The sequence below is a fragment of the Epinephelus moara genome, chromosome 9 (genome assembly GCF_006386435.1).
Source record: "Epinephelus moara isolate mb chromosome 9, YSFRI_EMoa_1.0, whole genome shotgun sequence".
NCBI classification, from domain to species: Eukaryota; Metazoa; Chordata; class Actinopteri; order Perciformes; family Serranidae; genus Epinephelus; species Epinephelus moara.
In genome coordinates, this window is record NC_065514.1 from 12,271,413 (window position 1) to 12,297,770 (window position 26,358).

Consider the following 26,358-nt stretch of genomic DNA (forward strand, 5'->3'; position numbering starts at 1 on the left):
GGGCAGGGAGAGGCAGAAAGATACAGGGGGTGAGGGGTCGTATTAAAACGATTAGAGATGCAGGGTTAAGATGGCAGCCCTGAGCGCTGGTGGAAGAAGAGCAGGCGGAGAGATGAAGAAAGGGATAGTGGTGTAAAATGAGCACAGAGGAAGGGTTAAGATGGCAGGTCCAGCCCTGCTCCGCTCTTTCTGTCTCCCCAGGGGGTAGATGAGAGATGAGAATGCCTGTCATTCAGTGAAGGGGAGTATATTTATCCAATCCTCCACCCCACTGTCTGCACTGACTCCAACTGAATATGTTACTATCACTCTTTGAGCTCTCTTCTTTCCTCTTTTTCCTCTTTTAAATCTTTTATTTTTAATTTTCTTTCTCATTTTTTCCTCTTTTTTCACCCTCATATCTCCCTTTGTCTCTTTGTCTTTGAAACTACTCTGCCCCATCTAAAAAAGCACCGATTTGGTGATTTGCAAGGGTAATGAAATTAATATTGCGATATTAATACGGGTGTTTTTCAGATCGTAATGCATGTCACAGTATGGCAAAAGTGTGCAGAAGCACATATAAAACGTAAAATGTAAAATGTTCATGACAGTAAACTGCCAGCACCATGTATTTGGGTTGTCCATCCATCTGCCAGTACCATTCTTGTGAACATAATATCTCTTGTGAATGCAATATCTCAGGAATACCGGGAGGAATTTTTTTCAAATTTGGCACAAACATCGACTTGGGCTCAAGGATGAATTGATTAGATTTTGATATACAAAGTTCAAGGTCATTTTAACCTTACGTCCATCCAATTCTTGTGAATGCCTAGAGGGATTTTCTTCAAATTTGGCACAAACGTCCACTTGGACTCTAAAATGAACTGATTGCAATTTGTTGATCAAATGTCAAATTCAATTTAACCTCATGTCCGTTTCATTCTCGCGAACAGAATAGTGCAGGAACACCTTAGGGAATTTTAGCACATCTGGCGCAAACATTGCCCGGGTCCAGATCTTGAAATCTATCCTCTCCACAGAGTGGACTGATTTGTCTGGCCTCATGACATGAAACAGCAACTAATGAGCGCTGCATGGGGACTAATAATTAGCCAATCAGTGCTACAGATGAGACTAACACTGCTGTTGTCAAGTAGTGCACAGAAACTAGAGGTCAACCGATAGTGGATTGTTAATGGCCGATATAATATGGATAGTTTGGAGCAGGAAAAAGCCGATAGCCGATTAATCGCCTGATAACACCTGCTGTTATCTTTTGCAACCTTATCATGCCCCTAATACAGAAGTAAAGCTGTCCTACATTAGTTAACTTTTATTTAAATCATACAAATTTTCTACAGCACACATTACCTTGTACTTGCATGTGGAGCCTTACGGCTGTACCCACATGACAAGTTGTGGTTACAGCTATCGGCCACTATCGGAGCCCCGTTCTGCCATTAATGATAGTTTATATAAAGTCCTATTTTACGGATTAATCAGCCAAACCGATGAATCAGTCAACCTCTAGCAGAAAAAAATGTGCAGTCTTAACAACAATAGCGAGGTAGTAGACGAGATAGACGCTGCTATCAAGGTTGTTCAAAATCAATTACCTCACTCCACTTCACAGATCTTCTGTGCTGCCAGGTTAAAGGTGTGTGTGAAGCATCCATGTTTTAGAATCTGTAGCTTCTTTGCAGCAACATCCACATTTGAAGCATTGTTGACTGTCATGGCTACAGTTTTGTGTGCCTATCCTTTTCCTCTCACAGTCCACAACAAGCTCATTGATTTTACTGAGATTAAGCTTCAGATGATTGTCTTTACACCGTGTGACAAAGCTCTTTGTTAGTCCTCTGTACTCTGTACAAAATAAATGAAGACTGCATGACTGTTAGTGAAAATTATTCACTGACATCATATAGTGATGACTTCCATTATGCCCAAAAATGCACTTAATACCCTTTATTAAGTTCCTTCAGTCTCCACTACATATAGTATCAGTCTGGACAGAGATGGATGTTCACTGCAACTTGACTGGTTGGCGGAAGCACACAACTGTGAGGCGTTAATTCTAGTTTTCTTCCTCTAATCTTCTGACTCACAAACAAGGGCAGGTGGTGACGGTGTCGCCAGCAACTGTCAGAGTGAGAAAGAGAGGAGAGAAGTGTTGCAGTTTGAACAGCAGGCTAGTATCTCCACTCCAATAACAATTACATCAAGTGGTGTGTTAAATGAGGTGGCCCACGGTTCAGCGGCTGGGGCTAATCGCTGCAGTCTGCTCCCTAAAACGCAGCGATAATGACGGGCAGAGGGGAGGGTTCGGTTGCCTCGAAATGCTTAATTTAACCCAGGCACATGTAAAAACACACACAGCGGCAGACAGCGAATGGAAAGAAAAAAGGACGTGTTTGACGCTGAGATTGTCAGAAAATAGATACACATCTGTCTTAAGTGTCCTTCCCTTCGGCGAGGTGTGGAGGCGAAGAAGCAGTCTGTGCTCTCAGAGAGATGGAAACCCGGCTGGCGGTGAGGTGATCTATCAACAGCGGCTCTATCTCTCCTTTATTGCCCTCTCCATCATCACATTTAAGCAGTAAATCCTTCCTCAAACTGACATGCAGCTGCTGACATGTGGTTCCCATCTAGGGATTTCACAACTGGCCCGGATTCAGCCGAGGTGACGCTCGAATCATGGCGAGGAACGCGCTGATAGCTGATCTGGGGTCAGTTGTGAAGTTCAGAGAGCAGGGGATGGAGAGTGGATATGTGTCAGGTGTTGCAAAACACACAAGGAGGAGGACATGCCTGTGATGTTTCTTGGATGCGATGCGGATGTGAGTTTATTCAAACATTTGGGGCGTGTTTCTGTATGTGAGTGGGCTTGGTTTAATTCTGATCAGCTGTTGGATAGCAGCTGGTCATATTTTTTCTGGGGCAGCCCATTCTGTCGGACCAGTCTGTTTCGTCCTGGGCCAGATTCCTGCTTCTCTTTGTGGCCTTTTGCTCAGAATAATATGAGCTGTGTCTGCAAAGTGCATGTACATGTGGGCGGATGGATTTGTGTGTATTTTTTCTTAACTTTTATTTATCCAGGGAGGTTTTTTTTGTTGGCAACGCCCTGTTGTAAGCTCACAAAGTTAGACTGTAGTGTATGGTAATGTGGTGAAGCACTTAGTGTTGGGTTCTGAGAGGTGGATTTATTTATATTTATTTTGTTTTTGAACAGGGATAATGCACATTAAAGGTCCAGTGTAGGGGGATTTAGTGACATCTAGTGATTAGGATTGCGGATTACATCCAGCTGAAACATTTCCAAGTTAGAATTCCTTCAGTGTCCATTGTTGAGGATGTTTTTACCGTGAGCTGAATCATCCAAAGAGGTCTCTTCCTCTCCAAAACAAACAGACCAGGTGATTTAAGCTGTAAAAAACTGAATAAAGCAGTTTCACATTACAAATAAGTATTTCTCCAATGCTTTTTGGTATGTTGGAGACGGGCAGCTAGCCCAGCACTTGCTAATGTGTGCCCACTGTTTTTCTCCGATAACTGAAGATCCAGACGTTCAGGAAGTTTTAACCGGCAGTCAGATTATCTGCAGAGGTCTCTTCCTCTCCAAAACAAACCAACCCAGTGATTTAAGGTGGTAAAAACAATGAATAAAGCAGCTTCACGTTACAAATCTATGTTTTTCCAACACTCTTGAAGCATAGCTGCAAACTACAGTGGCCAAAGGGAAAAATGCGAATATATTGAGCCAGTGTTTGGTTCGTCCGCTCTGGGCTACTGTAGATCTCCGTAGATGAGGGCCAACTCCCTGAATAGATATAAACGACTTATTCTAAGGCAATGAAAACACAATGATTCTTATTTTCAGGTGATTACACACTAAAGAAAAGTCAATTGTTATATTCTATTTCTGCCAATACATCCCCCTAAATCCTACACACTTGGACTTAAACATATGCTGGTTTTCATCAGCAGTCTGATTGGAAAATTTAGTGAACTGGCCCTTTAATGAATAAAGGTATTTTACTAATAAGAAAACATTTTGCTCTCTAACCTCCAGTGGTATCTCGCCATACAAGTATTTTTGGTTTTGAGACACCTGTCTGTGATGTCTACCTCCACCCCATTACAGTGGTGGTAGATGCTGAAACATTTTATTTGAAAATCTCAAAAGCAATGTATATTTCCAAGATCAATATTCCCATCACTCTGGATGATCCACAGTGAACAGGTTTGACTGGAACTACTTTCTTCTGAAGAAATAGTGCCTATCAAAACCATTGATCCATAAGTATCTTGAAAAGAATTTGGGTGAATTGGCCCTTTAATGTCATACAAATCATTTATCTTCTTTTGTGTGGTCAGCAAAAAGCAAGTGTATTAATTCATTGTTTTAGTTATTTAAAACTTCTGTTAGTTTTAACATTCAGAAAAATAAATCCCTCTAGATTGGCTTCAGCAGGATTAGGGTTTGATAACCAGATTTAAACTGGATCCACTTGCAATGAAATGAATGAAGTGTCTGGCTGGTTCTTTTTCAGGGACTCAGGCTAGCCACCTCTCAGTCCCAAATCCACCCCTCTAAACTTTTAGTTCCCGTTGCGTCTTTGTGTGCGTGTGTACTGTATATATTCACATATGTTTGAAATTTCGGAGCACCTCTCAGGTCCATTTATGCTCTGTAACAGTGGGAAACCGTTTTATATGCATTGAAATTTGCCCACCGGAGGTCCCGAAAGACGGGCCATTACCTCACTAACTGTACGCTTTGCACTGCGTTGAATACGTGAATGAGGAACATGGCCTCCACCGGCGCTGACACTGGAATGCTACAGCCGGTGTGAATATGAAATACAGCATCTTAAGGTGGAGCTTGTGAATCTGAGCCCCCGGACTTCTAAAAGGCGCCGTGTGTGAATCCGAGCCGGGCCTCTCTTAAGGCGGTATGTGCAGATCTGAGATAGTCTCCGGTTTGCAGGCTGATGGACGAGACTTTGACAGACATTCTGTGTCAAGGGGAAGGCGCGGGGGGTGTGATGAGGCCCAGAGGGGGCAGATTGAGCGGACCAGGTGGTACAGCTCGGCGCTGGCATGCAGGGCACTCGGAGGGCGCTTCTATGTTTAGCCCTTACATGATGTTACATGTGCTGTTTTTTCTGGGCCTGCTGTTGGATGTAAAGAGGACAGAGCTGTGCTCCTAAGTGGTTCTCCCGCTGTAGCCCTTTACAATGGACACTTAAGACTGCTTTTATTAGGTTTATGACGTTAGTGTTAGTCTGTACTAAGGTGTGACATTTATTATAATCCTACACTGGAAAACACACAGCAATTTAATGTTAATATACAAGTCTTGTTCAGTTCAAGATAATTCAATAATTTCTAGTTTCATTTTCAGACCCGTGTATAACATGAGTGCACCTGACTTGAACAGTCCCAAAAAATTAAAAAGTTGTTGGAGTTCACGTCTTCCATTTTTTGTAAATAAAATACAATTTGTGATCGTCATTTACTGGCAGATATTTCCCAAGACTGGTTGAATGCTTCAAGTTGAAATAGTCATTTAAAATTGGTTGCTGATGTGGCTGGTGGTCGGACTTGTTTTTTTGGGGGGTTTTTTAAACCTAGGACAAGATTCTTTCCGTTAAGCTGCACTGGTTTATTCATAAACGTCCTTCAAATATCCATATAAGCTGTCTTCAGCAATAATGGAAGCTTTGTCGTCATTGAAGCACCATTAGCACCAGCCTTCTCGGTGTTGTCTGTATGCCGGGTGCCGTAAAACAAGCATCATTTGGGCTGCAACCAGTTGTCCACTCTCTGGACCTGGCAGACTTAAGTTGGAGGCAGTGTGGCGTATTTACTGTCATCACGTGAAGTCTGCGAGGACAGCCGCTGCAAGTGGCTGATAGACAGCCCTCGAGACTTTTTTTACTCGGTGTGGAAACAGCAACTATCGCTGCTGTCATATTCATATGTCATAAGTTGATGAAAAGTGTCTATTCATCTGTCCCGGCATGATACATGATATAATTCCCATGTATAGCGTTTTTTGTGACTGGACAAGACTGTATTCATACGTCTCTACATAGCAGGAGATTTCACTGCACAGCCTGATAGGCTGCAATAATAGAATGCATTTTCATTCCCTCTACAGCCTATACTTCTACATATCTCTGTATCATGATGTGGTTGAATATTATTTCTGGCCTACACAATCCAAGTATCATTTTAATAGGCCAAACTCACTTATTTTTTAGTCAATTGAAAGAAACACATCAAGTCTGTATTGCAATGAACTGTTGCGTATGAAATCAGTGAAGTCTGCACCCCAAGCAGACTCTCTGGAAGTCTGCAGAAAGTCAGCTTGTGGACTGCTAGAGTTGTGGATTCGGACAGCACTAACCACACCCAGATTTCCTGAGAACGTGGCTGCAAAGTCTGCAAGTGTGGTGAAGTCCAAACATTTGGGTTCGTTGCGAGAGCGAACAACACTCAGGTTCAAGTTCATATGTTGCAAACTTTTGCATTCAGTTCAGCATTTACCAAAAATATGAGCTCATTGAATCAACGCTGTCTTTTAAGAGTGTTCATGAACTACACTGCAGTTGGTAGTTGGCCAGCGTATAGAATTAATGGCATACAGCGAAAGTGAACGTAAAAGCCGACCCCAGATTCACTCTTGTACCTCACCATATTCTCGCTTTTTTGGTGCAGTGTCTTTTAGATTACTGCTGCTTACAGTCTGGGTCCTGGTTGCTCCCTTTTTATAAAGCCTGAAGAGGTACGTGCTCATAAACATCCTCAACACAGAAAGTAAGGAAATAATAAAATACAGGCAGAGGGCAGAGTCTGCAGAAAAATACACTCCCACTCACTTCAAGTTGGTCAAGAGTGATAATTGAGAGGAATTACTTTCCTATGAGTCTATACATTCTGTTCTTTTTTTTCTTCTTTGGTAAGGTAAATCATGCACAGTAAGTCCTTAAGCATTTTAACACACTTCCCAGCATGCATTGTTTGCAGGTTAAAACTCTCCAGAGACCCCTGTGTGTCTTTATTGCATATTAAGCCAAGTCATGGTTGTTTCCTCTGATGGCAATAAAAACACTGTAAACCATGATGTAGGCAGGAAAGTGGGTGGATATACAGTGTGGGTTTCTTCGAACTCTTGTTACTCAGCTGGCAGTTTGACAAGAGCTCCACACTACATCTCCTCAAGGGTTAAATTATGTCCAATCTCGAAGGACCACCGTGACGTGTGAATCACAGTAATCATTGTAATCATAGAAAAAGTATAGAGGTAAAAGAGCAGCGTAACGTGACACATTGTTTAAACCTCTCTCTTATTTTCCCGTCGCTGTTAGAAGTAGTTCAAGGACAGTTTGGATGTCCACTTCTCCTCTTATTACCTTTATATACAGTATTACAAGTAAGCTGCTCCTGCCCTCAGCTGCCTACTTTGGTTACGTGAGCCTCGCCTTGCATGTCGTAGTAGCCCCCTGAGATACTCCCTGTTGTCAGCCCCCCGCTGTGCTGCCATGTCGGAGTGCTGCCTGAAAGTTACGAGTTGCATTTTCCCATTGAAATGCATTGAAAAGCATTTCTCCCGGGTGACATATCTCTGCACGAATGGATTCTTTCTTTTCTGTTTTTAGTTTTTTTGGAGGAGTTTGTCTTCTTTAAGAGGTCATTCTGGGCTGAGAGCCGTTGATGTTTTAGGCCAATAGAAAGCCGTTGAGAGTGAAATTGGGCCATACGAGTAAACGCAACTGTCTCAGAGCCGAGCTCGCACACACACAAACGCAGAGACCTCCTAGCTCTTATACAGGACCTGTGGGAGTTTTAAATCAAGGATGTGCTCTTTCCCACTCCCCTCTTTCACATCCCTCAAATTTTCTCACATTATTTTAGCTTCTCCTTTCACATTTTTCTCACTAGTCAATTTTTCACTCTGCCACTTCTTCCCCGCCATCCCCCCTTCTCTTTCTCTCTTTCAAACCTTGAATATAATCCTCTCTCACCCGTCTTCTCTCCCCCTCTCCTCCTCTCAGAACCTTGAACACAACAAATTTTCCAAGCCTGAGTTTTTAGCATTTCACCATCTCCCCACAGAACGCCTATTACTCAACCAAGTCAGCTCCACCGCACTTTGATGTGTGTCAGACCTCACTGGTGGATAAGTGCTGGTGTTGGTGTGTGTGCATATGTGTGCATGCAGTGGTGGCGGTGTGTGAGAGCTTTGCAGGCTTGTCATGGGCGGGTGATTGAGTCCAGACGTTGCGGGTTCCTCTCCTCACCGCCGTCCCCTCCCCCCCCCCGCTGGTTGTGGGTTCAGAGTGTGTTGGGCCCAGGGGCGGGCGGGGCCGCAGCTCCCTGGGGTGCAGTAAAGTGATAGGGCAGCACAGGGGGCTCAGATCGCCCCTGGGGAGGGAGGTCAGGGGTCGGAGTCTCGGCCCCGCCGAGCGAGGATCAGGGCCATGTTAGTCAAGCATGCTTCAGGTGGGGCCTTCCTGTAGAATTCACTGCTGCTTAGGCGAGCTTGCATCTGGGTTTCTGGTGTGTGTGGGGTGCCGTAGTTTTACTCTGCATTCCTCCTTGTGTTCTTTATGTGACAATTAAAAAAGTAAGCTTGATTCTTATTATCTCTAAAACTGCAACATACAGAAGCAGCTGTAGCAAGAAATATTACTTAGTTAAGTATTAAATTGTTGACAATAAGAGAAAATTAGTTGGAGGAGAAGACGTCAAACAATATCTTCATTTAATTGCCTGCAGTTGTTTTGCTTGTTCTTTTCATTTTTGTCTATATTTTTTATGGATTTAACAGTCTCTTGAAACAGGAACCAGAGTTGATGCCTGGGAACGCAGCTTACTGATACAATGAAACTATTAATTTCTCCACTGTCAAAAGAATCTGCCATACCATGGGAGCTCTCACTGTAATACCTCTGAGGAAATGCAGCTAATCAAAGCATCTTACATTGTCAGGGTTTTAATTTGCTAGTTTAGCCAAAAACAGACAAACACGTCTGGCTATTTTATCTATATACCATTGGAATAGTATTGATACCATAGAAAATCCATGCTATCACAAAATGTATTGATATCGTATATAGAGCTACATGATTTATTGATTAATTCTTAACTATTAAATTAATTGCCAGCTAATCTGATGATTCAATAATTGGTTTAGCTATTTTTTTTAAAGGAAAAAAAAAGTTCAATTCTCCGATTCCAGCTTCTTAAAAAGGTCCAGTGTGTAGGATTTAGGGCAGTGGTTCCCAACTGGTCCAGCCACAGGGTCCAGATTTCTCCTTAGTCATCAGTTCAAGGTCCACACAGCTTAACACATCCAGTGTCATACTTGCATCTGGCCCTGTCGTCAAGCTAATTTGCCGTCTCTGTCAAGTAGCTGTCCGTCAGTCACTCACTCTACAGCAGGAAACAACACTTCAAAATGAACGCTCTGTGCTGGAAATTCACTGTACTTAAAAATTGAGTGTGTGTTTTTTACAAACTTTTGGACTGCGACCCACCAGTTGAGAACCACTGGTCTTTCGTACGCAATTCATATCATATATTTAAGAGATCAAACTTCCTCTTGAAACCAAAGTCATAGTCATGGCACCTGCACACCAGTGTCCGCCTTCATGTCCAAGTACTGCACTCTCTTTGAGATGGTATAAACAGCCCAGAGGAGGTATCAAAGTTGACAGGACCCATCAGTTGGGAACCACCAATTTAGGGGGATATATTGGTAATAATGATTTCTTTAGTGTATAATCACCTGAATATAAGAGTTGTATTTTGGTTACCTTAGAGTGAGCTGTTTATATCTACATATAGGGAATGGGTCCTTGTTCTTGACAAACCGAACTCTGGCTCTAGATAGGGCTATTTGCGTTTTCGCGTTTTCGCATCAGCCACCATAGTGACAAGCTCATCTGTGATAAGCAGCATTGCAGAAACACTAATTTGTAATGTGACACTGCTTTGTTATGCGTTTTTGCCAGTTTTAATCACCCGGTCTGTTTGTTTTGGAGATGTAGAGACCTTGGTGGACATTTCGGCTCCTATAAAACCTCCGGAACAATGAACACTGAAGGAAATGTAGTCTGAGCTGGTGGCAATCTGCAAACCTCTACACTAGACACCATTAAATCTCCCTATACCTTACACACTGTTCCTTTAAATGTGAATATTTTCTGGTTTCTTTACTCCTCTGTGACAGTAAACTGAATGCGGACTAAACAAGACATTTAAGGACATCATCTTGGGCTTTCGGAAACACTGAGACATTTTACAGACCAAACAATAAACCAGTTACTCGAGAACATAATCGACTGACTTTGACAGTGAAAATAATCTCATGTTGTAGCCCTTGTCATCAAATTACAATACCTTTACTGTGATAAAAGATGTTATCCATATCGCCCATCCTTAAAGGGAAACCAATCTACTCATCTGGGCGGTTGTCGGTAATTAAAAAGAAACAAAATGCTCAACAACAATATACTATATATATACTGTACCGTCAGCAAAGCACTTTTAGTAAAGAGGATGATAAAGACATCGAGAGAGAGAAGAGATCCAGTTTATGAGAAGAAAATACAGACGCAAATGAAGCATCAAGAATTTCATGGCCGATTGAGTTTTTTTAGACTCCTTAAACTTCACCTTCCATCCCTCAGCAGCTCCCAAGATGGACGACAGCAAGGTCAGTTCATCACCTGGGCTCAGACACTGACCAAACACTGGCTCTCGGGCTGAATAATGGGCTGTCACTAACCCCTGACCTCAGCTCAGAGTCTAAAGTGTCAGATCGATATCAGCCGAGCACGGCGAGCAGCTCGTCTGACGGGAGGCATCCTGGGATGTTCAGAGGTTACTCTGGCTGTGTGCTCTGCAGGAGCATCCACATTAAGTTAAATTAAAAAATCATTATCATCATCGCTATGTGTGTATGCAGCCATCTGAAGCATCCTGCAGATTGTTCCTCAGCACACAGCATATCTGGCGAGTGCTGATGGGACATATTTTAGGGGGGGTTATTTTAACAGGATCCGCTCTGGGCCTCCTAGAGTTATGTGGCATTAGGGGTGGTAGAGGTGTGTGTTCATGTGTCTGGGCCCATGCATGTGTGTGCCTGCCTGCATACACCTGCAAGTATGAATGCCATGTGTTTGTCGAAAGCTCTGATTCTGTGGTTGGAACATCAACAACTGCTGCCATGGCAACCTGAACAACCATTTTTGGCACAGAGGGGGTTTATGACTCGCTCTGTCAGCCCCTTGGGGTTTTTACACTGACTGAATGACGGAGTCCTGCTGTGCGTGTGTGTGTGTGTGTGTGTGTGTGTGTGTGTGTGCGTGCGTGTGTTGACTGACACTAACCCCATGCTGCTGTTGCTGCTTTGACCTTTTTGACACCAGAATAGCATTGTCAGTAATTAACCTGCCTCATTCATGTAAGACAGAAGAAGAGCCTCTTGTCAGAAATGTTCATCTTAAAGGGCCACGTCACTCAAATCAAGTCACTCACGGTCTGATTACCTGCTTTGTTACTGTGCAAATATACACAGTAGTCAGCTGATGATATATTAGACCAGTGGTTGGCATGTCACAATACCAGAAATCTAACAGTCGATACAGATACCAGAGACATTTCGTACATGTAAGATGTGACGGTTGGTCTTTGTGTAAGGATATTTACCCTGCCCCTCCTCCACTGTGATTGGATGGCAGGGTAAAAATTAATGCAGGTTAAAGCAGTGTTTTACCCAGTGTTTAACATTTTCTCTCTCGGCGTCCAGACAATAAAGCCAAATATTTAGTGCTCAGCACAAAATGGACGTCGTTGTAGCAGTGTAGTGTATATACACAGCTCTCCCATTGCAAAGAATTAACAAAATGTGTTTGCCTCTGGACATAAACACTTTGCTTTTTCACATCTCAGGGCAGAGCAGTCACTGTAGCTACACTTGTCGCCATCTTCCACATGTTGTTGTTCCTGTGTGCCGGTAGGCGTTTTTCTTCTACCGTCACGTTTTCAGAATTTTAGTATCGTCTCGGTCTCGATCAGCTGCACATGCAAAAGGTAGTTATTGTGCATTCCATATTGTATTTTGTACCGTGCCAAGTGTGCTTACTGTTTTTAATATATAAGGCACCTGCACTGGTAACCTGGTCACTTTACAAGGTAGCGACTGTATCTTTTTATATTGTATTTTATACTATGCAGTGTGTACATATTGCTTCGGTTATGTTAGGCACATGGATTTACTGCACCTTGAATTTTATTTCAATTTATTGCGTCTACTTGTGATGTGTAGGACAGATGGAAATTAGCATTTTGCAAAATCTGGTGCAACCATGTTTTCATTTTTTATAAATGACTAATGTAATTGCACACTGTCCTCTTATAAATAAACTAAACTAAACTAAACTAAAAATGTGACATTGGTCTACAGGTTAATAACTACAATACAATTTGACACACTGTATTTGGGTGAATAATAAAGTTTCCATAATACTCCATACCATACTTCCATAGTTTTCATAATACATTAATAATGAAGAAACATTAACTTGGATTTAAAAAGGGACAGCCCACAGATTTTACACATGGGAATCACTTCTTAGTAATATTCTGCTTGTGGAAACACTGGAAAAACAACCCTGATAATGTCATAGTGATGTTATCATGGTTATCTCGAACTGGCCATTATGAAGTGGGAGCATTGAGTTTAAAGGAGGAGGTATTTACCAGGCAAAGGAGGTCTAATACTGCAATCCACTGCAAGTCGGAAGTCAATAATTTGACATGTTATTCCTGACTTGCGATCTAAATGCGTCCCAGTGCGTCTGCTTGGGAAAATGTGGCTGTCTGCAACAAACCGATGTTTGTATGTTTCTGAGCCTTACAATTGCTTACAGAGGACCTATATCAATTATAAGAGCACCAGTAGCGAAGAGAAACCTAAAAGAGTAACAGTCTTGCCCATTTTCGCTCATTAAAGTAACAAACAGGTCAGATTTGTGCAAATGGGTGCCGTGAACTACCACAGCCGGTACATAAAGTTGTGTTTTGTGTGGATGACTTCAATCAAGCACAAATAAACTGAATGGAAACAGCAGCTAGAATGTTGTTACAGCGCGATTCACAGCACAAACACTACATAAACTGATATGACTGATGCAAGTGTCATTTTGCTCAGCTCACTGTGTGCGTCGACATGTTGCTGTGACGTCAGGTGTATTTCTGTCAGGGAGCTCGGGTCAGATGGATCTTGCCTGAGCTCCTGACTTGGAATTCTGACTTGAAGACTGTCCCATTGCACTTTACTGTGTCAGAGGTCATTTGTTTCTGAGTTTTGGGTAAAATAGAGTGCAGCATGATGAAAGAACATATTTGGTTGCATTATAGGAAATGCAGGATTGAGTGTTTGTGGAGCTTGACCCATGCTGAGGACTATAAAGTCAGCATATCTCGGCCTCCGCTGCTTCAGCTTAGACCATTCCCTTTTTAATCTCTCTCTTGTGAGTCTTCCAACTTTATATGCAATGCTGAATCGCTGGAGTAGTTCTTTACATGCGGCTTCTCTTTCAGGGAAATTCCTATTTTCCTTAATAACAATGAAATTAGATTACATAGTCACTGAGCAAGTTTCCTGGAAATAACTGTTGGGAAATTATGGACGCAGAAAATAAACCCTGACCTAAAGTGCTTGTGTTTAGACAACATTTAACATTTGAGAACTTTGGCTTCTTTTTTTTAAATGAAAGAAAATTCTTGATTATGGCATTGCTTCGTCAGTTTCCAGTTTTTCTCACAGCGCATACTGGCACACAAGCACACAATCACAAAGACAGCCCTAATTTGCGGAGACAGACAGAGATTAGAATATACATGAAGCTTTACATAACACATTCTCTGTCTGCGTGCACTCACTTAGCCTGGCACACAGTGCGTCTGCAGCTGCACCGAAGGACAAGTTAGCGATTGGCACAGTCAGGACCACCAGGATCCATAAACAGACTGTCCGCTCTCATTCTTCCCGCCTCCTGCTTCCACTCTCTCCCTCTGTCTCTCCAGCCTCTGTTTTATTTTTTAACTATCCGAGGTGCCTTCCCACAAGCAGCAATGTGTTTTCAATCTGAGGTCAATTATTCACCTCCCTTGGTTTTGTTCCCAGCAGGGAAAAAAAACAGAAACGGAGAACTGTCTATACTTTACAGGCTCCATTTTTCCCATCTCTCTGCTGTCAACGCCCAGTCGGACCAAGCCCCCTGGCAGACACATTATGTGTTTAAATACATTCTGTGTGTATGTGTGTGTTTGCGAGTCCACGGACAGATGTGTGTATATAATTAGCCAACTAAGTAATAATGGCTTTAACTTCCCAGCGGCAAAAAGCTATGAATGATGGGACAGGTGGAGGGAGGGTGATGGAGACCTCCCAACCCCGAGGGCAACAGGATGGACGGACCCCATCTGGTTATATCACGTCACATGACTGGGGCTTGATCACCCCTTTATGGCCCCTAAAAGAGTTCCCCCTAGAGGCTGTAATCGGGAACTACAGGTTCTGGTGTTTAAAGAGACACTTGGTGCACATGGGTTTGTGGAGGAGTAAATTGAAGGACTTGATATAGAAGCAGCGTGAGGTCTGCAGCTTGTGGTCTGTGTGTTCCCTTGTCTTACAATGCGGACATTATCGCTGTGTGTGTGTGTGTGTGTGTGTGTGTGTGTGTGAAGACAGGAGCTTCATGTGTTCCTGTGGGCTGAAAGCATCTCCTCTTTTCCTTCTTTGTGGAATAACCCTGGGAAGCTGCCCCGTGTCTGACCCATCTATGTTCATGAGGGAAACAACAGGAGTGCTTTATTCTCCTCTCCTCCTTCCTTTTAATTTCCTCTACGTCCTTGTTTAGTCAACAATATTTTTTCTATCACTTCTTTGGCGGCTTTTCTCGCTTCTTCTTTCGCCTGTCTTCTTTTCGTCCCTCTCTCGTTCTCCTCTCGGCTTCTTGTTTAATCCATTCCTCTCCTCGCTTTCTATTCCTCCACCTTTCCTCTCTTCTGCTTCTCATTTCCTGATCTTTCCTCCCTCCTTTCTACCTTCTTCCACCATCTTGTCACCTACATTCTTTAATTTTTCTCCCTTTTACTCCACCTTGTTTTTGTTTAAACATGATCCCTCTATTAAAAACATGCTAGTAGTGGTTATAAGCATTATAAATATGAGCAAGGAGGCTCCTGTTACACCAACTAGCGTGTTTAGAACGCGGTTATCAGCTATTAAATGGGCGTGTTGTTGTGCCGACATGTGTCTGAGCTGACTTTGTTATTGGAATGTGGCGGTAGAGGTGGAGGGGGTAATGGATGGCGGGAAGGCTGCCAAGCTGCAGACCGCTGCAGACCATTGTTCGAGCAACAACATCGCACAGTAATTTTCTTATCATGAAACACACTTCATTCAAAGTTGATGGAAACAAAAAAAAAACCTCACAAAAAATGTCCAGGGGTCTCATTTATAAAACAGTGCACAGGATCCATACTAAAATCAAGCCAAAAATGGGTTGCGCCAAAAAATACTCGACAGTTTCTACAATCAGGCTTTCACCTCACCACCTGCGTGGCCAGTTTCACATTTCCAAAATCTTCATTAGCGTGGGTCAAAGTTTCTCCCATTAAGTCTGTTTTTATAGACTCTTCAATGGGAAGAGGCATACGCCTCTTTCAGGCCCAGTTTTGAGACTCTTGTACCTTGGTCCGTCTCTCTGTCTTTCCCAATAATCTAAGGTTCTGGTTTGGTTGAATTAAACCCTTAATTCCCCCAGTTAATTGTGAAAATATGCTGGTTCTATTAAAGCTAAAATTCCTGTTTATTTAAATGGAGTCTGGTGAGTTTGGCGATTGCAATTTTGTCTTAAACAAGATGGATCTTACTCTTCAAAAATGTCTCTCTCTGTAGGGATGTTTTCCATGAGTTGCCAGACACTTGGAATAATAATCTGATCCTGTCAGTGACAAAAACAAGGACTTTTAGGGGATTTAATTTGTCATGTAGACACAAAAACGTGGGAAATAGGGTCCAAGTTGAAACATGCCAAAGTTACCCTTAAATACTGTATAAAGCAAATTGAAACAAAGTTCTTATACAGATGTTCTAGTTAGAATTTATTTAGTTGTGCAGAGTTAATGTACTTATTGATTACCTGACTATTAGGATATTTAAGGGGAATTTCTAAGGGGGACTTTGAGCTGTGCATCTTTTCATTTCTTAGTCTTTCCTCTACTTTTACTTTAATATACCCTCTTGTCTACACATACTTCCAAACTCCTCTCCTTTCCTTCTACTTACTCCTCTCTTTTCTACACACTCTCTCTCTCCCATTAGCTGTGTTTTTTCCTCTTTGTCCACTCCTCTCCATCCCGGCTCTGCCTGTGTCTTACCTGTGCCAGGCCACAGAGTGACAATAGCACGACAGAAGGGGATAAAGAAAGCAAACAAGCGGGGGGAGCTCACTGAAAAGAGGGATTATCCGTAGATGTGTGCTGTGTTAAGAGCTTCAGTTACTGATTCATTGATAAGCCCCTCCAACTGGCCGTGAGTAATTCAGCCAATCAGGGATCATTAATCCCCAAGACAAATGGATTCAGGATTTAGGTGCTTTTCTTTTGTTAATGGCTCATTATGACACATTTATAACTGACGCTGAACTGCTGAACCGTGCTCTTGTTTTTTTTTTTTGGTCAGATCGTTTGTTCTGCTTCCTGCTATCAAACCTCCTGAACCCTCGATCAGCCCTCAGCGCGTCCTGCTGCTCAGAACGGCGCCAAAAGGGAAACACAACTGTTGAAATTGCCTCGATCAGCCCTGTGAAGGCTTAATGACTCACTAAATAGCCTATAACAACAAAGCCATTTAGAAAAACAGATGAATAAATCTTGCTGGTAATGAAAATGAAAAAACCCTGATGCTGAAGATTGCGAATACTGCCGACGGTTTATAGCTCAGTAAATGAATGAAGGTTTCTCACGCTTCAGTCCAGCCCTCGGCAGAGGGGGGTAGGGTTGGGTGACGGATGCTCTCAGAGTCTCAGGCAAGAGTTAGTAGAGATCAGCAGGAGAAATGCTCTGGTCAGGCTCCTCAAAACAAGAAAACCAGAGGGCACTGAGAGATGAAATGTCATCCAGTCGACCACATCTTGAGTCAGTCTGTATGTTTATGACTCAATGTCTTATCAATATTTCACTTCTGCCAGTCAAAAACCTCCATCTGGAAAACATCTGTATCATCTGTTGGCGCACGTGCTACTCTCACTGTGCATTTTATCGTCTTTTGTAACAAACACCTACAGTCCATATTATGGATTTAGGCTGGAGCATCTTTGCTGCATATGTTTGGCCATATTTGACCATGTTCGGAACTGTCATCTCTGGTTAAGAGATCGTGAATGGATAGCAAAAAACAGTATGCTTCAAAGGCAAGAATCAGAAACGGATTGCCCAAACTATATCTGCAGGCAGACGGGGATGCACTCATTTCTACTCCGAGATGTGTTGCCCTCAGCTAGAGCTGCAGCCTCCACCTCCAGGTGTATATTGTTTTTTCTTTTGTTGCATTACACCTCACCTACACCTCCTGGTCCCTGGCTGCCATCAGCGATACCTTATCTTTCAATTATTGAGAGCAGTGCAAGCACTCGAGATCGTTTCCTATATTATTTTGCAGTGTGCCCTGTAGTAAATTGTCTTGATCTTTTTTGCCAGAAAGGTTTGGACCGCCTTTCCAGAATGACTTAAGTTTCAATGCAGCTTTCAACAAACAACTGTGCTTTAAAAGTTTGGTCATGTCACACGCAGTGATCCCCTGCTGTCAGTAGTTACCCTGATGACTTCAGCATATTGTCTAACTATGTTGTTGTCATACTGGCACATTTTTTACTGACACAATGTCACATGGGGCTATCAAGATGTGATTTGTATGTCGCAGGGAAATTATGGCGGTATTTACTGTAATGCTGTGGGTTTTATTGGCGAAGTGACAAATGCATTGCATGCAGAAACTAGTTTTGCAAGAAAACTGAATTTTGTAAAAGATCGTAATGCAACAGGTGCGGTGGCCTCTGAAAATCATTCTTGTTGCCTCATCTGATCCCTGTCCTATTTAAGTTTCTATTTCTTATCTATATTTCTATGTCATTTTTTAATTTTATTTTTTTATTTATTTAATTTTGTGTTATTTATTTATTTTATTTTGTATTGATTTTTATTTTATTTATTTATTATTTATTTTATCTTATTTTATTTATTTATTTATTTAATTTGTTTTGTTTTATTTTCTCATTTCATTTCTTTTTTATGTTATTTTTTATTTTATTATTTTTCATTTTATTGCTTTATATTGACATACTTCTATTTCATACTCTTATTCTGACATCTTAAAATTCTCTATTCTTTACATCAGAGTGACGGTAACGAATTACAATTTCCCCTCGGGGATCACTTAAGTATTTCTGGTTCTATTACTCCTTACTCGTATACTCCTTTTCCACCAACATGGAACAGGTTCTGTTGTGGTTCTTGCACCTAATTTCGAACGGTTTGGAGCATTTCAGCCAAAAATAAATTAGTTCAGAACCCAAAAGTTGGTTACAAGCTCAAACAAATAAAGTAAAAGGTTTTCTTTGACCTGAAGTGTGAACTGTGATGACATCTGCAGGCATGTCATATTCTGGAAAGAGAGGACAGAGAAGGCAACAATAGAGACCTTAAGTGAGAAATCATCATTAAAAAAAGAATCATAAATAGTTGTTTAATTTTGGCAAAACAAAAATGGTGGAAATAAGGGCTGGTTCGCTAGATAGCACCAAGGTTCAAAGAGTCCTGAATGGAACCAGTTCAAGAACTTTGGGTGAAATGGGGCAGTAGTGGTATCCAGCCATGTAGATCCATCCATCTATCTCTATCTTTGGGACTCCAGCCCACTACTATGGAGGTGAATGGAATTTCGTTTGTGGTGCTCAAAAGATGGTAAAATTATAATTCAGGAGCAACTATCACAAAAAGCATCCCCACTTCTCTGAGTAATCCCCAGAACTCAATGTCAGCCATTTTTACAGGAATTTTTTCTTTGGCAGAAAGTAGTTTCAATATCAAAAACAACAAAGACTGGGAAACTTAATAAATAAATGAACTAACTAAACTACTGTATTTCTATTCCGTGCAGAAGGGAAATCAGGAGTGGTCACTTGAGACTAATTCTGAGGTGCGTTTTGATCTGAATACAAGTACTCCGGTCTGAACAGGGTCCTCATCTCTCATCACTCCTCAACAAACTTTTCCCACCTCTCTCTCACAAAGGCTTTAGTTACAAACTCTTCTTAATCCTGCCTAATCTTAACTGTTACTTCTGGGTCAGCTCTGATTGACAGCCACTGACACTCACAAGGTTGAAACTACCATTTAAAGCTTAGCAGAGACACGAGAGGACAAAGCAGACTACCCCACAGTGCTTCTGGGTGAGGACATGACACTGTGGAGCCGGTTGACCCCTGGTAGTCATAATATCAGCGAGCGGCTCTGAAACTAGAGGCTAAAGGAGGCCATGCTGTGCCTGCCTGGAGCCAAAGCGCTCAGCTGGTGCTGAAGGGGGAAAAAAGAGAAAGCTGGGAGAGAAAACAAGGGCTTTGGTTTCACGTTTGACCAGACTATAATTAGAGAGAGAAAAAGATTTGAATATGGCTGCCCATGCCATGAGACACCCCCGCTATCACGCATACACACACGCATCCGCTCATTTGTGGCCATTGCAAACCCAGTAGGACAGCCACTAATCCTGCAGCACATTTACAATCTGTGTAACGACAACATGATACCCCCAGCAGGCCGGGGCGAGCACACACCTCCCTTTGTGCTACTCACGCCTCCCGAATCCCCAACATGTACGTGTCAGCGGCAACAGCTGCGTCTCAATCCTTCCCTCCCTGTCTCACCTGGCCTCAGATCAGCTGACTGCTACTCCCGTTCCATCACCGAGGAGCAGGAGTAGTTGTAATATCTGATCCGTGGCCAGCAAAACGTCAGGGTAAAACCCCCCGCGGTGCTCAGGCGAGTTCACCCGTATCGGATCATCATCCTGCTGCATGCTACAACACGGTCTCTGGCCTGTCTCCCCTGACGGCCCTCACTGTGTCAATGAACAGAGGTGGAGTATTGAAGACATCCGCAGTATGTCAGTGATACTGAACCGCGGGCCATTAGCAGCTATAGAGACACAACCAGCCGGCCGTCCAAGCCTAATCTGTCTCCGCTAAAAGCCTCAGAAATGCAACCTTATACGGCGCCTATGGGAATATGTGTTTCCAATCACTCTCCTCAGGAATGAATACCTGGCATATCTCGCCACTGCACTTTTTTCCCCTTCTTCTCCTGTCCAGTAGGTTTACAGTAAACACCAGGCACACAATCTTGGGGCTGTTTCAAGGCGAGGCTTGAGAACAGGCCTCATTTTCCCAGACTCGGAGATTCCACAAGGGGCTCCTACATCAAGCTGTCATATTGGGCTAATGAAAATCTCATTCTACGGAGGGATCCTCTTAGAGCTGCTAAAGGCACATGCTAACCAGGGGATTAGCCCTGTAACGCTAGGGGACTTTAATTTCAGCACCAGCATAAGTCATCGCTGCTGAGCACCAACATTGATATATGGCTTAGGACTGACTAGCGTGTGTCGTAAGGGGTTTCTGCAGGGGCGGGAGTGTTGCATGGGGATTCGGTGGAGTCTCACAAGAGGCTCGGGATGATTGAGACTGACATGATGAGATCCTGTAAACAAAACCAGAGCCGTAGCCTGGATGTGTCTGTCAGTCCGGCTTCAGTTTCTGGGCACTTAGGGGAACTTTTTCTTCAGCTGTAGCCTCACTAAGATACCTAAAGTATCAGCTCTTGTCATCAGGTGTCGGAGCACTCGTAACTCTTTGGAGAATGCATCATCAAGGCACGTGATGGCGAGAGACTCCCCAAACAAATCAATGAGTAACTATCCTCCCTCCTTAAACAGCTGCTATCGATGAACCCTTGAGCAAAGCACTGCTTCAGGGGATCTGAATGTTAGATGTCCACAAAAGACAAAGCAGGCTGCAGCAGAGAGAACATGCGTGCTCAGCTTATTTTCATTGGGCGAATAAATCATTAAAAGGTCAAGATCAGGGATTGCATGATGTTGTGTTGTGCAATTGTGGGAATTATCATTGCATACATAAACATGTAGAACAATCACCTTACCAAAAATAATAGATTAATCATGTTAGTATTTTTGCTGGCACACAGAAAACTGGCCTCGCTGTGTGTTATAAACATAATTAAATCCAGTCATGTAAGCACAAGTGCTAACATGCTTCGGTGGTGTAAATGCAAACATAATTTTATTGATGTGCATTTCAATGCAACAAAACACATTGTGTGTATCCCTTTGGTCAAACAAATGTGAATGCATGTCTTTCCTCAAAACATGTGTGAAGCCAATTTTCTGATTGTTTTGAAACCTGCATTGTTTTCATACGTCAGCCTTGCAAGCAATCTTCTTCTTTCCTGCCTTTTGGTGGTTGAGTTGTGATATGCCAATTGCTTTTGGCAAATCTGGCACTCTGCTTTCTGGGTGTTGTCGGGGCATATTTTAAAGTGCAACCACACATCTGATGACCTCTTGGACATGTCTGCCAGCTCTGAGTGCGCTCGTTGTCAGTATCGGACTGGTGGGGGTTAGTGTTGCGTTTAAGGCCTCCCCCAAAAAAACGAGAAAAAAAAAAGCGCCGAAGTTTCAAATTCTTTTTTTCACAATCGAATCCCGTGCCATCGAATGAAGCTTCGAAGCTTCGAATTTTTTGGGTCAGCCCTAGTTCAGTCGCACAAATGCTGGTGGATATGCCATGATGTAAGTGGACTGCACTTGTACTGCGCTTTCCTAGTCCTCCGACCACTCAAAGCGCTTTTACACTACATGTCACATTCACCCATTCACACTGGTGGCCGAGGCTACCATACAAGGTGCCACCTGCTACTCAGTAACCATTCACACGCACTCACACACCGATGGCTCAGCCATCAGGAGCAATTTGAGGTTCATATCTTGTCCAAGGATACTTTGACCAGTGGACTAAAGGAGCCAGGGATTGAGCTGCCGATCTTCCGATTAGGGGATGACCTGCTCTAATTCTGAGCCACAGCTGCCCCGCTAAAAAACAACAATGTTTGGTGGCAAAAATGTCACTGGAAACACTAGGATGTCTCATTAATGAACAATTAGTTTGGTGGTTTTTAGTATCAAACAGTGGTTTGCAGTTTGGCAGCCATCTCGCCAACGTGTCACACCATCTACCATCCCCTCCTGATAACAAAGCTAGCTCATATACATGTAATCAGAACTACGTTATTATAGAAACATTGATATAATACATATAACAAAAAGAGATGTAACGTGTCCCTGGTTTGCCAAAACGTACAATGCCAACAAATTCTTCTGGGGTGCAGGCTGTCCATAGCACTACTAGTGGTCAAGAACTCCATGGGGTCCCTGACAAAAATAACTTTAGACTTTACTTGCGTGAGACCCTCTGCACAACCCGCTTTATTCACATTTCTTTTTCTCCCCCTCTCCTCCAGGTTTTACCGGGGTGATTACCACATCGACGTCTGCATCAACGACTACCTTGACGTCTACTGTCCACACTACATAGGCCCGGTTTCAGACGAGCGACTACCTTGACGTCTACTGTCCACACTACATAGGCCCGGTTTCAGACGAGCGGGCCGAACGCTACGTCCTCTACATGGTGAACTACGACGGCTACAGCTCCTGCGACCACACCGCGAAGGGCTTCAAACGCTGGGAGTGCAACAGGCCTCTGTCACCGAACGGACCGCTGAAGTTCTCGGAGAAGTTCCAGCTCTTTACTCCATTCTCTTTAGGCTTCGAGTTTCGCCCTGGAAGAGAGTATTACTATATCTGTGAGTATGCACTAACCACCCTGTATTGAGTTTTGAAAACTGAAAACTTCTATTAGATAATTACTGATTTAAATCAAAAGATTGCCAATGTTACACCTGTCTCTTGTACGACTGCTTGTGTTTGAAACAGCATTATCCTTTGACAACTTCGGCTTCTTTTGTCAACGAAAAATGTTTATACTTCTTGATGTAAATTGCCCAAGAAGTTTTGTTCTGGAATCAGTACTGAAACTCAGGTTTTAGCACTACTAAAGAAAGATTTACCAGTGATACCCAGCTTTGACTGGGAGTTATCAGGAGATCAATATCAATTTCTTCTTGGAATCTTGCAAAAAGACAGCAGCAATGTTCGGGTTTTGTTGTGCAAGTCCTTGGAATGAGGGCCAAGCCAAAATACAAGCCAGAGGGAGCAAAACATCTCTAGTGTTGAGGCCTTGTCTGAAGTGTCTTTTGTTGCTGACTGGCTGAGCTCAGCTTTCTCCTCCTCGTGAGAAGACTCTGGAAAACAAACAGCTGGGAAGTCATGTTTTTATAAGTGAAGTCAGTGCCCTGCAGGGGCAGAAGAGAGGGACTAAAGAGATACAGTGCTCTCCATGGTAGATTTCTGACACTGGCCAGAGGAACTGTAGAGTAAGAAGTGCAGGAGTCAGTGAAAAGAGAGCCAAATATTGACATTATAGCAAAGTACAAAATAAAGATATCAAACCCAAAGGGGACAGGAGAGGGGAAGTATGGGGAAAGTTTTTCCGCCATACATTAGTACAGTGTAACTTTTTAGGCTTGCTTCCAGACCCAAAGCAGGTGTTTGAAAAGCTGAATCTCAGATTGGCCAGATGAGCCAAACTGTATTTCTTTTAATGAACTCAGGGGATGTTTTTTGTGTGGAAATGAAAATGTTAGCTGGTCACTGATTCAACCCCAGAATCCCTCTTAATTCCATCAGGACACATTTTGTGTCTTTGAAAACTTTGGGACCTTTACTAGAAGCTAAAGAGAAGTTCTGTGGGTTTGTAATGCAGCTCAGTTGTGTTCAAGATCACAAGGAATATTTTTCTAATTAGGTAGACAGGTTGATAAAACAAAAGTCACTGGAGAATTTGTTCCTGTGTCTTTCAACACTTTTGTCTGACTGATCCTGGGCGGTGCCACAAGCGATCATCAAGTCCCCATGTGAGTTGAACCAGATCTAAAGCTGCAGTATTTTATGTTGTGATGAATTACCCTTCACTCCATGTTTCTGTTGGATTTCTGTGTCCATTGGCTAGTCTTCTCGACTCCGTTGCATAAATGTTGACTGTATTGTTTGGGGAAATTGTGGCCTGCTGCCGGCCGTGCCAGAGAATTGTTGATGTTGCTGTAATTCCTTGGATGTCGATGAGAAAAAAATCATAGATTGACTAATTTTGCTTCATTTGTTCAGTTGGCTCTGGCTGCTGTGAAACTGAGTGGAGACGATGTTCTTGTAGACTTTGATGATGATTGATCATCCAGAGAAAGAGAGAGAAAAGCAGAGAGACAGTCCATATGGCTGCGAGCAGTTTCAGGCCATATGGACCATCTCTCGCTGACTCAGATTCATGACTCATCCATCAGATCCTTGTTCACTGAAGACACTTTTTTTTTCATCTGAGAACATGTGATCTGAGCATGGGATGAAATAACAAAAGACAAAGACACCTCCGGGAAAATACCAAAGCCGTTATAGTCAGGACATTTCACATAATACCCATATTTGTCCTGACATTAGAGTGTAGTGGGAAAGAAGAGCTGCCTCTGGCATTATGTATCCCAAAAAATCCCCATTTAAAAGTTTTCTTTGAATGGTAAACTCTGTGTTCCCCAAACAGTACTATAGATTTATGTTGTGGTCATCAGTTATATAAATACTTCAACATCATTCTTTGAGAAATTATGTTTTCCAGTCTGACTATTACAACACCCTTGAGCCTATTTGCTGTGGAAAGGATGTCTGTCAATATCAGTAGTTTTTTTTGTTTGTTTGTTTTTAGCAAATTCAGAACGCTTCATTATTATTATAGTGATTTAAAGCAGTAATGGAAATGTTTTGCATCTCATTTTAATTTCTTTATTTGAATGCCACTAGAGAAAAAACAAAACAAAAACGCTTGCTCCTCCTCATTCATTCATTCATTCATTCATTCATTCATTCAATCATTCAATCATTCAATCATTCAATCAATCATTATTTATAAAGCACTTTTCATACAAAAATGTAGCACAAAGTGCTTTACATGGTTAGAAGAAATGCCCCTCCCATCGACCCCCCAGCCACCCACACCCCCACAGACACACCCACCCACCCAGCCACCCACCCACAAACGCAGTCATGATGTAGACATAAAAACATGCGGCAGAGCGCAGAGCAACCATGTAATCTTCCCATGTAATCAATCTACTATTTGTTTATTTTAGTTATTTGACAGCAATTAGTATCTAGTTCCTAAAATGTTGAGGCAGAGGGTACTTGCTGTAGCTCTGGTTGAGGGTGAGAGGCTGTCAGCAAATAGTTTGTTGGGCACAGGGAAACAGAGATCTGTGTGGGTACATGAGACCCTAAAAAGAGGGTGGATCACGGGGAGTACCACCACTTGGTCCAGGAGCTTCGTCTCAATGATGGCTGTTTCCAGGCATATTGTAGGATGACTCAGGGGCAGTTTGCCAACCTGCTGTCTATTGTCGGGTTTCCAGCAACCGCTACCACCAGTTTCTCCTCCATTGTTTACCAACTTGTTGTTGTGACCGCCACAGAAGGCCCGCCTCTCAAATCGTCTGACTGGACAATGGGAAAGTTCAGAGTGCTCTGGCAAAAAATACGTGCAATTTCTTCTTTTTTCCTCCCAACATCTTCAGTCTCATTAAAAACAACAACAAAAAGTCGCCACCAGCTTCTAAAACGCTTTCCGTGTGATCAGGGCCTTTGGGGTTAATCTCAGAACCCATCAGCTATTGTCAGATGATGATAAAGCCTTGGAGAGCAGGAGCCAATAATTAGGGCTAATCCTGTGCCAGTGGATAACTGGCCAAGACTTCCTGTTCCATGCACTGGTCACTTTGACTAATCTCTGTAAACAGATAAGCTTATCTGCATATTAGGGCTGCAACTAACGATTATTTTCATTGTCGACTAATCATTTTATCGAAAAATGTGTTAAAATGTTGAAAAATGTCGGTCTGTCTCCCCCAAACCCCAAAATTATGTCATCTAATGTCTTGTTTCGAACTCACGCCAAAGGGTTTTGGTTCACCATCATGGGAGAGTGTGTAAAGCTGCCAATATTTGAACGTAAGAAGCTGCGATAAGAGTATTTTGGGGAGTGTGTAAAGCTG

General features: G+C 42.6%; 1 protein-coding gene across 1 annotated transcript in view; it reads left to right on the forward strand.

Annotated features, from left to right (window-relative positions):
• The window catches only part of LOC126395131 (ephrin-A5b-like), a 94,469-nt gene that overhangs the window by 57,721 nt on the left and 10,390 nt on the right, over positions 1–26,358 (forward strand). The window contains exons 2-3 of the mRNA XM_050052334.1: positions 22,666–22,739; positions 22,792–23,010. Coding sequence (XP_049908291.1) covers positions 22,666–22,739; positions 22,792–23,010 — 293 coding nt within the window. The remainder of the gene's footprint in view (positions 1–22,665; positions 22,740–22,791; positions 23,011–26,358) is intronic.